This window comes from Patella vulgata, chromosome 4, assembly GCF_932274485.2.
Source record: "Patella vulgata chromosome 4, xgPatVulg1.2, whole genome shotgun sequence".
In the NCBI taxonomy this organism is placed as follows: domain Eukaryota; kingdom Metazoa; phylum Mollusca; class Gastropoda; family Patellidae; genus Patella; species Patella vulgata.
In genome coordinates, this window is record NC_065882.2 from 576,756 (window position 1) to 590,385 (window position 13,630).

Genomic DNA, 13,630 nt, shown 5'->3' on the forward strand with positions numbered 1-13,630 from the left:
TAATGTTCTTATGGATAGCTGGGTCCAAAACAAATTATACCTTTGCTACGCTGGGTGCAAAACACATGTTAGTATGGCTATGTGGCTCCATCCCGACACAGTCTGGGCGTAAATGACAGTGTCGACAATATCAGCCAACGTTTTCCCAATAGCGGGCCCCTTGTGATATTTTGCAAAACTCCGAATGATCTCCACCCCGCTCTGGAGTTACCCTGCCCAGTCAAGGGCAACCAAATTAAGGGGCTTAAGGCCACCCTAACATATGCCACCTTAATAACAATTCGATTGGCTATCTTGTATCACGAACCTCCTAATTCCCTGTGGACCCCGTTGACTTGGGGAACACTACCAAAGAGCGAAGGTCCATCGCTTGGTCATCTTGTTTGACGAACCTCCTAATTCCCCGCGGACCACCTGCGTACCAAGTTGACTTGGGAAACACTACCATAGAGCGAATATCAACCGCGTAGCACAGTAATTTCACTAACGGGTTTAACAATGTTGAGAGTTTGATTTCTAACACAATGCAATCAATTTTTAGAATAATAATTGGTAATATTTTGACATTGTGATTATACACATATACAGATACACACATTAACATCAACTTCCAAATCCTTCACTAGATGTCTCGAACTTCAACGTTTATATTCCACATAATATCCTTCTTATCCTCGGAATTAACATCCAGACACATATATTAAAGCCCACGCCAGATCTCTCACTAGATGTTAAGAACACCAATCTTTGTATTTTCACAACCCGGCGTCTTCTCCCCGGAGTTGCCTTTAAAATACATGCATTAAAGCCCCCCCCCCCCACACACACACGAAATATTTCACTAGATATTAAGCACATCAATCTTTATATTCCACAACCCCCTTCTTCTCCTCGGAGTTACCCTTCAGGAGATCGTAGGCACCAGATAGTTTCAGATCTCTGTACAAGCAAACAGCGATAGCTAACGCAAACATATAGATACCAGCTTCCATGAGATACGCCGAACCAGCGTAAACGTGAACAGTAGCTCCATATACATAATTAAATACAACGGAACCGATTACTTTAGACCCCGTTTCAGCACAGGCCAAAACAGCGAAGGCTTTCCCTATCTCGCTATCATCCACATTCTTACTGACTAAAGATCGAACTGCAGATACGATCATTCCTCCCAAAGCTCCGATAAGAACTGATGAATATACCATCCATGTCTCGTAACAGAAACCCGCCCAAAGAGAACGCACGAGCTTGCAGCAGATACCAATAATTACTATAACCGTGTCCGGGACTTTACCGTAGGTTGATAACACCGGAGTCAAGATCATGAGAGTTGCTCCCATGGCCGTGTAGTCCAGGGAGAGGAGGTATCCATACCAGGACGTCGGCCACTCCAGAGGATACTTCTTCACGAAGAGCACCGTGACATCCTGATCTCCGACTTTACATGTTTGGTTCATCAGGGTTATGAAGACTAATGTTGTGAAGACTCGGGTGGAGTTGACTTTACTCAATTTCATTTGAACTGTAAAAGATTCCCGTAATCCCGTGGGAGTGCACACCTTACAAGAGCTCTCCTGTGTCTTTTCCTTGGAAGAATCTGGATCCGTGTCCTTGATGAAAGCAACTGTGGTCAGTACTGAGAAAGCATGAAGGAAACAGACTACGGTAAATGTTGTCTTCAGGTCTGTGTATTCCTGCAGAGTGCCAGAAAGAAGCGAACCAACGAACAACCCAAAATAATTCATAGCCAGCAAACGGCTTAGTGATCCCGTTCGGTTGTCTTGATCTGTGATGTCGGAGACGTAACTATTCACTGCCATGGTTATAACCGAACTTTTACCAAATATCCCTTGAACTGCCGAACCGCACATAATCAATACAAGAGTCCAATCAATGGAGCGTAAACTGGCCACATATAACAACACCGCGAACACACTGCCTAAACTGGGAATCATCATGGGCAACTTCCGGCCATGATGGTCACTCCATGCTCCCCACACCAGGCCTAAGAGAATGGCGGGGACGTTAACAAGAATCCGATAATAGATCAAATAGTTGGAGGCTGCGCTCTGTATGTCTTCCTGTTGTCCTTGCGATTGCATCGATGTATCGTAACAAATCGTCACATTATCACGATATCTATCCCGACAAACTGCTTGGATGATGTACGGACGAATCGTGGCATCTAACATCGACTCTCCGGCTTTGTACAAGAAAAATATCAAACCAGCAAACATTATCTGTTTGGAGCAACACTTAGATGCCATGATGTCCAGATCACTTCAAAACGTCGTACAAGAAACTTTTCTAATCCACAGTTCAGAATATCGTATATCCTCTTAAACTTATAATCCTTTAAGAGTAAGAATCTCAGACGAATACAGAAACACACAAATAATTTCACCCACAAATCAATCACAGTATTTTACGTCCTCTAAAACTTTTAACCCCCTAAGAGTAAAGAATGTCACCCACAAATCAATCACAAATTACAGATCCATCTCGTTCAATCAAGAATAGCGTGGAACAGTCTAATTTAAACCCTGAAAATAAATACAGATTTAGAAAATAAATCGAATTGTTTTTTTTTCCTAGTGGTGATTTGAGAATAAATCAAATTTCAGGATCAGTGGTCAACACGAATCGCGCTTGTGGAAGAACATTTCAGTTTAATGAAATCATTCAGTTTTGAGCAATGCAATTTGTATTTTTGTGTAACACCGAGGCGTGGGTTTAAGAAATATTATCCCCCACGTATTGTATTCGTGTTTTATGATGTGGTGTGGGTTTCACAATTTGGGCTTTTTTTTTGTACAAGCATATACACATCTCCCGTCGAAAGGCAACACCTAGTAACTCACTTTTTTCTTATTTTGCGAAACAAAGGAAAACGTAATGGATGAATATTAAACCCCAGCGTATCCATTGACTTGACTATTGAGTTACTAGGTTTTTCTGTGGTATACTAGGCAAATGAAGGAAGTTGCTAGGTTGTGTCATGAGTGTAACTGCTTACAAAATGAAAAGATCGGAATATCTAGTACAACAACAGGAAGCACACACACTAGTAACTACAAATTTGGTTCTAACTCAATTTTGATAAAAAATAAAAATGAGTTATTATAGGTATTGCCTTATGACGGGAGAAATCTATACTAGTATTTGTGACTATCGCTTGTCTGTTTGTCTGTCAGCCTGACGGCTACACCAGGGCTCTCCCGAGGCTGAAATTTGGTGTATAGGGGTAGCTTGGACCGGGGAGAAACATAGGATAGATGACGTTGACCTTACCGCTTTCCGGTTTCGGAGTTACGGACACAACCAGGGCATCGCCGGGTTATCCGCCGAGTTATCCGCAATATTTATCCTATTCTTATAATTCGAATTATTGCGAAATATTGGTAAATCTGATTATCAATTTTAATTGTCAATTTCGATCATAAACTCTAAATCATCTGAACACCCCCAACAAGATAATGACCATTAGATCGGATATTTTAAGAATTCCTACTGTTTTTAAAATTCCTGAGCTATAAGCAATGGTATGATTTTATCTCCCGTGCACCACAAAGAAGCCTAACCGAAATGGAACCGCACAGGGAGGGCTGTTTCAGAAAGGTTCAAGTTTATGAGAGACGGTAAAAACAAAATAAATAACCATACACACAACTCTGAAATAAATTCTTTAAAAAACGATCGCCGAAAAAAAATATTCAAGCTGAAATTTAATTTTATATTAAAGAATTTTGTCAAGGTAAAATTTGATTTTATATAATAGAATTTAGTCAAACATTCTTTAATTTGATGCAAACAAAAACACAGACTCAAATCTTCTGTCAAAACTCAATCGTGGTCAATGAAAATTAGATATAAAAGAATATTTACCCTTATAGAAACTTTCGTTCTGTTGAACTCTTGATAAACCGTCCGTAAAATCCCTCCCTATTCTCCATCGATGCGATCAGCAAGGTAACGTGGCATCGCGATTCAAATAAGATTCCGCCAGCATGTTAAAAACCAATCGGTACACAGTCACCATAACGAATGGCCATCATTCTATTCTGTCATTGAAGTAGGTCCAATCGATATAAACAGCTCTGCTATGAAAAGGGACGGCTAACGGCTTACAATATGGAAATATCCTTATTAGCCCTTTGATTATTTCGTTATACATGTACATATGTTGTCTAAACATGGTGTAATTTCCAATACAAAGCAGCTTTGATTATAAAATAGGAATAACTGTAAAGACTTTGTTGTGTAATGGCGAAATGAAAAAAGCTCAATATCAGCACGCCTCTTTTAATCTTTATTAGTAAAGAGCAGTAAATAATATGATTTTAAAATAGCACAATTTCTGAAAAGAAAAGCCTTTTTTAATATTGTATAATAAACTGACAACTTTATGGATATCATTTATAGGTTTATTAACTGCAACGTTTCAATGAGGATATTCTCACCGTTATCAAGCATGAGGGTATCCTCATTGAAACGTTACAGTTAATAAATCTAGTCAATGTTATCCATAAAGTTGTCAGTTTATTATAATATATCCCGTTCACTAAATGCCCTTCAAAGATAGTAAATATGCATCTTATATTGGCATGATTTGTTTTGTCTGTCTCTTATCGTACAGTTCTCCTTAATTGTTTGGGAACGTCGACGGATTAGTGAGTTAGGTATTGGTACATTAAGCAAGGAACCCGGGGTTGGCCGAGAGAAGGTCCCTATGGATGTTCCACCGTGGATCCCCGCTTATCAGTAGGATGGGTGGACATGCAAGAATCAGCGTCTAGTCGTTCTGATGGAGAGAAAAAACCAAAGTGCCGTGAACACACTGGCATGTACATTATATGTACAGAATACATAGCAATCGGAAAGCGAGGAAGAGGAGGCTTGAAAACCGCTGTCCGGGTACAATATACATCATAGCATACTTCATAGCACACTGTATAGCGTATGTTTCGTCTTCATTAGCCCGGTTGGTGCAGAACAGTAGGATGTTAAATCACATATAATTTCATTTCCTTCAAGGACAAATCAATTTTCTCTTAAGGTTATATGTTTTCCTCGTGGGGGGTGGGTGGGGTGTGGGGGGGGGGTGGAGGGGGGGGGGCGAATGGATAGCGCGTGTGGGTTGTATCATGAGGTCTGTCATTGAGTCAACTGGCGTGACAAGGAGTAGGGTCGCCTGTCCAACCTCGTGGGTTTCCTCCGGGTCCTCCAGTTTCCACCCACTACTAAAGAATCCTACGCGCATGCGAATTATTGAAATAAAATTGAACCATATGTTAGTCCCGAAATTACGTAGTTTGTGTTGAATGAACGTTACCCCCCCCCCCTCCCCCTCTCTCTGTATTCTATATTACCTAAAATCTAAAAATCTAGTGTTGTTAGACTAAATGCATAAATCACTTTTAGTTCAACGTCAAATTTTTCCTATGTTTTGAATACACGTTGAACATTCCTCTAACAACGTACAGAGCGTGGGCATGCGCTTTTTATTTATATATAGAGGATATTTGTCGTTTTAGAGTGAATAACATATTGTATTTCATCGAGAAGCAAGAAAACTTATATTTTCACGAATGCGTAGCATGAGTGAAAATATAAACGTTTTCTTGCTTAGAGATGAAATAAAATATGTTATTCACGACAAAACGACAAATGTTCTATTTATTTTATGATTTTACAATCATTTTAGGTATTTCACTGCTAGCCAGTGGAATAACACTTTTATTTCACTGATAAAACGCGGTATTACACTACTGATCATAAAATAAAACACAATATCTGTTACACCTAAACTGAATGAGAACAAAGTTACCAGTTACATGTCGATTTGTGTGGTAATCCAATTCTAAATAAGGTCATAGCCTCTAGATGTCTATAAACGTCACTAAATTCTGTGATCTGAAATTGATGACTGGAAGTCCATACATAAAGATAGCCTCATTACGGGTAAATCCAAATTCAAATATAAAAGAAGCCCACAGATTCTGTCTTTGGTTTGTGATTGGTCGGGATAAGATGGCGTTCTTCCTCATTCCAGCAGTATAAATAAAACCCTATAATTACTTTATTTAAACACGAAGTAAAGTGGGCTCATATTTTTCATAAATCAATCTGGCTTACGTCAGACAAATATCACATGATGGGCGACATATATAGCTATTTATAGTTATACTGTCCACGTGATTTGATAGGTTTCTGATCACGTGAAGGGGTCGTTCATGTGGGCGTCAACGTGTACACGGGACCTCGGGTTTCCGTTCCGCTCGAACGACTATAGACACTGTTCCTTGCCATGCCCCCGCCTTGGACCAATGACACAGGGAAAGTCCCAGCCAGGAACACGTGGTGAATGAGCTAACGCCTTACTAATCCACTGTGGCCCCTGTTATAAATTTGACAATATGCCCAGGTATGTTTGAAGTATTGTGTAAGTCTATTTTAATTCCCAATGTGTAAATTTAGAGAAAAGAAAGGAAGCGGTATGACGTTTCGTCAAAACCACATTTTCTGAGACTAACACATCAGAGAAATATTGACCGGACAACAACGTTTCGATCTTATACTCTTCTTCGAACGGCATGGTTTGGGGCTTTTTTTGTGGTGTTTTTCAGAGTTCCAAAAGTTACTGGAAATAAAAAAATACCATTTTTTCATAAATTTCTTGTCAGACCCCATTATCGCCCTGTGCGGTACCGCATTCCACAAGATTTTAGAGTGTTTTTGGTCAGAATAATTTTGATATTGTTTTTGATCTGTGGTGTTTTTCACTACATTAGTTCCACAAGATTTGTGACTTATAAAAATATTCAATTAATAATTTACCTTCTACGCCCATAAAAACAATTCTACTACTCAGGTGGGGGGTTGGATGGCTTAGTGGTTAGCCCTTGCGCGGTGTATCATTAAGGAGTAGGGTCGCCTGTCCAACCTCGTGGGTTTTCTCCGGGTCCTTCGGTTTCATCCCACTGCTAAAGACCCCTACGCGCAAGCGAATTATGGAAATAAAATTGGACCATATGTTAGTCCCGAAATGACCTAGTTTGTGTCGAGTGGACGTTAAACCCCATTTCTCTCTCTCCCCCACTACTCAGGTACTACTACATTAGATTGGTGTCGACAATAAGGATGTAAAATACCATTTCATTTCTATTGTACTAGAGTTTTAACTAAGACTATACAGACTCGTCTTCAATAGAACATAATACCGACTAGAATACAATGAAAAACCCAACACATCCTGGATCAGATAACAGGGTTTTATATAATCAAGGTTGTCTGTGTTTGACATTTGTATAAATCACACCCTTCTCATGTGCGATAAAAAAGTCAAAGGTTTCATAAAGCTATATTTTGAATCTTTTTAAAGAAAAAGTTATTTTTAATTAATCGTGATGTGGATGATATAGAGAATCTCCTACCAGTCTTTTTTTACTTTATCAACGAGTGTTGATATTTTTTATATCAAAAAAGACGAGTAGGAGATTTTATTTATCACCCAATCCCTTCTTACATGCACAAATAGATAAATATAATTCTTTGCTGTAGATTTCACTTTTACTGAACATTACGGCGTAGTAATACATCATTTTTTGACAGCAATTCAACCATTGCAATGTCCTTTATATTGACCCAGTGTTTCCATCAAGGTCAATTGAATAACAATAGTTCTTTTTTAATTAAAAAAAAAAGGTACTTTTAATAAGAAATGAACTGTTCTTTAAAAATAAAAAAAAAGTAGTTCCGTTTTAACTGACCAATCAAATACATGTAAAGCAATATTTCCTAAGGAGATATCGCAGTAGATTATGAATTATATCACATAAGCGATATCTACTGTAGAATGTATTATTGGGTGATAAATTACAATATAAAGTATTGGTTTGTAGAATTTGGTGATATCAGCAAATTTTACTTTTAATCACCAGCTAGAGGAAAAATAAAATGTAATGAAGTGGGGTTTAACATGCTGCTTTTCTGCCTGACAAGGACAACTGTCTAGTCGTTCGGATGGGACCAAAAAACGAGGTCCTGTGTATACATTGGCGTGCACGTAAAAGATCCCTCACAGTTTGAATTCGATATAAGAGTAGGCCGTAGTTCCGCTGTTCGGGCAAAATTTCCCTCATAGCACACTGTATGGCGTATGCCCGTCTTCATTAGCCCAGTTTGAAGCAGAACAGTAGGACGTTAAACCCCATTTCATTTTCTGCTTTTCTGCAACTGGAATAATGAAGACGGATATACGACGTGTAGTGTGTCACGAGGGAGTGATTGCTCGGGCAGCAATGTTGCCGCCTGATCGTTGTCGAATTGCAACTGTCAAGTCGTTTTTGACGTCCACGTGTTAACCACGTTTTTTACCCCATCCACTGATGTTCTACCGTGGTTCTCAATATGTTTGGGTAATCGCGGTTACAAGTTACTCGTCGTAACAGATTGTTTCATTGGTTAATCCCTCACTTCAACCAGAACGCGGGTTATATAACAACTCTTCCACATCCTAGTGTAGTAAAGACAACTATAACGAAATTTTGAACTATAAAAAAAGAAACGAAATAGGACTTGTGTTTTAATTAGACTGAAATCTGAATATAGCACCCGCACTGAATGTCTAAATGGTGGATGTGTAGATGGGCAGATATAAAAATATCAATAACTAGGACACCAGGAGAAGAAACATACGGATATAAAGACATTGAAAGTTAGTTATGCGGGACCATTTTATAATTTTCTGTAGAAATATGAAGTTATGTAGAAGAATTATGTTTTAAGATACATATGATAATGTCATGCCTATATATGGTTACACGCGCAATACGGGGTAAAAATAATCGTATCCGGACGTCCTTCTCCGATGTTAATTATCTAATGAAACTAAAATACCTAGGGTCTACATGTTTTTGTCACTACCTTTTAACAAGCGAACGTCGTCGTAAAGCCTAAAACTCAATTTTCAAAATCACTGAAATACAAAATGAAATGTGATGGGTTTTTTAAACGTCCTACTGTTCTGCTCCGAACTGGGCATGAAGGCGGGCATGCGTCATACAATGTGCTTTGAGAGAAATTTCGTCTGGACAGAGGCACTGCGACCTACCTTTTTTTTTTTTATCGAATTACAACTACCAAGTACACAATATCTCTGTTTTCGTCCCACCCGAATGACATGACACTGTGTTTTCACCAAAGGCAGAGAGGAACCCGCACCGGAAAATCCCGAGGAACTTCATGGTTACCAAGACTTCATGGTTAACGAGCCAGCGTCTTACTCACTGAGTCACTGCAGCTCCCGTGTCATGGAGTAAAGCTATTCGAACCACTAGCCTCAGGTTTTTCTCGTGACATCCATGTCAAGAGTTCAGCGGCCTGACCGTTCGATCGACACGGCCATTGTTCTAATAAACTATGCCATGTCGAAACTCTCATAAAATATATAATTATTAACTTTAAGAAAACCCACTTGGTTAGCCAGAAGACCTAGTTAAATTCCACGAGGTTAGGCAGATTTTATTCCCGTCCAATATCTTGTTGTAAAAAAACCCCCACCACAGACCAAAAATTTTTATTTTGTGTATGTACAATATCTTGTGGAACTCATGTGGTGAAAAACATAACAAAGTAAAATCATGATACGTTCGCCATATCTTACAAGATGATACGATAAACTATTAATGTTCCAGCAAAAAAAAAGAGAAAATAGAAAACGTTTCATAAATTTTTCCTGGTCCAATTTTTCCAAACGCCCCCCAAAACCTTGCCATGTCTAAAGTGCGACGGGGGGGGGGGGGGGGTGGATGACCGAAAGGTTAGCGTGTGCGCGTTGCATTATAAGGTCTGTCACTGAGTCAGCTGGTGTGATTTCGATCCCCCGGTTGTACGTGACAAGGTGTAGAGTCACTTGTCCAATCTCGGGGTTCTCTTCGGGTCCTCTGGTTTCCTAAAGACCCCTGCGCACAAGCGAATTATTGAAATAAAATTGAACCATATGTTAGTCCCGAAATGACATAGTCTGTGTCCAGTGGACGTTACTCCCCCTCCCCCTCTCTCTCTCTCCTTCTCTCTCTATCTCTCTCACTCTCTAAAATGCGACAGTCTCTTTAAAGGTATAGACCACGGTTTTGTTTATTCAAATAGATTATGCGACACATCTCTAGTTTTATAATATACAGTCTGGAATTAACCAAAAAAACTGAAATATTTTTGGATCCTACACGAATCAATTTTTAGAATCTTTACAACCAAGGGGAGGAATTTATATCAAGAAAATGTTACTTAAGACTCTTGCTTCCGTCTGCATTTTTATTCTGAATACTAAAATATCGACGTTAGCAGCACTGCATCAAAAATTTGTTCGATCGAAAGGAAACGAGGAGTTCTGAACAGGTAACATGGTAATGATTGTACAAAGTCTTAGAATGAATGACATATATGACAAGTGCTCGGTCTAACCCCAGACAGTATGGTTCGATGACTTTCTCTTAAACATGCTACACTGGACCTTTTGAAATAAATAAGAAAGAGAGAGAGAGAGAGAGAGAGAGAGAGAGAGAGAGGGGGGGGGGTTAACGTACACTCGACACAACTAAGTCATTTCGGGACTAACATATAATTTTATTTTATCTCAATAATTCACTTGCGCTTAGGGGTCTTTAGCAGTGCGAGGAAGGACACGGGAAAACCCACGAGGTTGGACAGGCGACCCTACTCCTTGTCACGTACAACCGGGGAATAGAAACCACGCCACTCGACTCAATGACAGACCTTATGATACAGCGCGTACGTGCTAACCATTCGACCATACCCCCCCCCCAACGGTTAGGGCTAAAAGCCAAGACCCACCCAACGATTAGGGCTAAAAGCCAAGACCCATTGCAGATTTCGTCAAAAGTGTTAGGGTTAGGATAAGATACAACGCGCGCCATTCGGCCACCCAACCCATAAGGTTGGATGAAATACATAAGTAGAATATTTTTAAAATATATTGACACCGGGGCGTACAGGGGTACACCCATCTTATGCGTAATTACAATTATGGATACAGTAGCCACGTGATCTATCTGTCTTTAATGGGATGTGTTTTAGGTTACAGTTAAATGGTTACAGTCCACTATGAACATGAAAATATATAATCCTATTCTTTGGTTTTATATGAAAACGTTTTTGTTAAATTGTGTTCGACAATATGGAAAATGCAATCTGAATAAAACACAGATCCTATTTCGTTTCGTTTTTTTATAAATCAAAATTTTACTTGTCTTTACTACACTAGGATCTGGAAGAGTTGTCATGTAACACGCGTTCTGGTTGATATTGGGGATTAGCCAATGAAACGGTCTGTTTCGACGAGTTACTAGAAACATCAACGCTGATTGGTTAATCAAATGTCTGACGTCATAGATCAAAAGCCGTTCATATAACCCCTAACGAGACCATTCACTATAAGCGGATCTTCATGTAGTAGAAGCCATCGAAAGTATAAAAAAACGAAACGAAATATAGATCTGTATTGTAATCAGATTGTGGGAAATGAACCGAGTTTTATGTGGCATACCTCTCACGTTTTCCTCTTCACGTTTTACACAGACGGGTGGGAGGGCGGGAGGATGGCCAAATGGTTAGGACATGCGCGCTGTATCATAAGGTCTGTCATTGAGTTATCTGGGGTGGTTTTGAATCCACGGTTGTACGTGACAAGGAGTAGGGTCGCCTGTCCAACCTCGTGGGTTTTCTCCTAGCCCCAATCGATTTATTGAAATAAACTTAAACCATGTGTTAGTCCCGAAGTGGACGTTAAATCTCATCTCCCCCCCCCTCTCTCTCTCTCTCTCTCTCTCCCTCTCTGTCTCTTTAACTACACAGACATTCCTATTTTGGCATAAAATAGTTGATCGATAACGGTTACGATCATAGAAAACAACATTTCACTGGCTGTCGATATTTTTAAAGCGTACATAACAGCTCTTTGGCACACTCCCTCCCTCCCACAACACAAACACCCACAGACACCCACACACATCTAGGGGCAAGCATTGATTCTGACGATAGTTGACTTTACATACAATCCTGGCAAATATGACGAAAATCACGGTCAAACAAATCGAAGGCCAATTGTTAGTTCGATCTAAATGCGACATATTTTTCTGTCAAATTTCGTACGTGACATAAACATGGACCCGCCATCAAGGTGAACAATGAGATATCATCTGTCTGGCTTATTTTGATGTTATTCTGGGTTAACTTCACGAGAATCCATTTGAAGCTCAGGAGGAAATTACAGGTTGGCAAAGGTTTTTAATACGTCTACCGCTACCAGCAAAGTCGTCCCTCATATCAAACGATTCGCAGGCGTATAAATATAATTCTAGAATGATGGGCAAATAAAACGTTTATTAAACTCGTCGTGTTGGTGTTGTCATTATAAGATGGCGTCTAGATGAATTATTGCGTTGTTCAGTTCGATATCTGTCTAGCCATTCGACATCCATGACATTAATATATCACGCCCATTGTTTTTTTCTGGTTCTATCGAGTGACACGAACCAAAGAACACGCTCTGTTTAGTTTTTAATTGCTGCCATATTTAATGGCTGACATGAAATTTCAATTTACAATGTATTATTGATGGTCTATGATTAAAAACAGAGAGAGAGAGAAATAGATATAGAGAGAGAGTGTGCAACAAGATGCTTTCGTCTACTTTTATTGACTTTATAGGATGAATTACAGATACTATTGAATTGAAATAAATGGTACTCGGTGAGATTAAAGGCTCAATACCACTCTTGTTGTAACTGAATAATATGTCCCAATCTTTATTCTGGTCAACAAATTGTACTATTTTACAATATTCCAATTAATTGATGATACAAATTTCATCTTAACACACCTTATTTAAAAATTTTGAAAAATTCAACATAATGGTTTGAAACGTCTAACGTAAACCATTTCAAATGAAACTTCAATTTAAAAATATTTTCGAACCCTCTGGACAAGTAAAATAGGATTTAATAGATAATTTACACAACAGGTAGGACACTTAAACATCTAGTGCTTAGAATAAGGCTATTATTTATTTTCTGAAGCTGTCAATCTAGCAAGAGTGTTATTGTTCCTTTAATTATGTTTTTCTACATTTGAAATTATGGCTGTGAAAGCTGTCCGACCCATTTTCTTATAGCTTAATACACGCTAAATATGTACCCAGATTGTTTATTTAACATTTAAATAAGAAAACAAAATCAATATATCAATACCAGATAATCTCCCGGCATCTATATAATCGTATTTAAACTACCTCCATAAGTTTTCTCCGCTACCAATAAAAGATGGCGGCGTCTTGTTACATAGCGAACAGCATAAAACGACGAAATTTTAATTTATCATAACCTTGTATAAATTAAACGGAATTAACCAATTGTTTGGACGAATATTCCTATTACAGATCAAACTTTTACAAGGTGTAATTTGTAAGGGGTTCCTATAGCGCTAAATAACGCACCGAACATTTAACTGATAGTTCACGAGGGACTCCTATAACGCCAAAATGACGCACCGAGCCTTTAACTGATTACTACACAAGGGACTCCTATAACGCTAAATGACGCAACGAGCCTTT

The 13,630-nt window shown here is 38.9% G+C and overlaps 1 protein-coding gene across 1 annotated transcript; it reads right to left on the bottom strand.

The window, feature by feature from the left end:
- Positions 1-534: 534 nt before the first annotated feature.
- LOC126817648 (solute carrier family 46 member 3) lies at positions 535-4,289 on the bottom strand. The gene is made up of 2 exons (XM_050544755.2): positions 3,886-4,289; positions 535-2,543 (listed from the first exon to the last, which is right to left on the bottom strand). Exon 2 carries the CDS (start codon positions 2,265-2,267, stop codon positions 858-860), a length of 1,410 nt encoding a protein of 469 aa, XP_050400712.2. The 5' UTR covers positions 2,268-2,543; positions 3,886-4,289; the 3' UTR covers positions 535-857.
- Positions 4,290-13,630: the final 9,341 nt, after the last annotated feature.

Coding starts and splice junctions, on each gene's coding strand:
- LOC126817648 (XM_050544755.2), bottom strand. CDS start 2,267: ATGGCATCTAAGTGTTGCTCCAAACAGATAATGTTTGCTGGTTTGATA.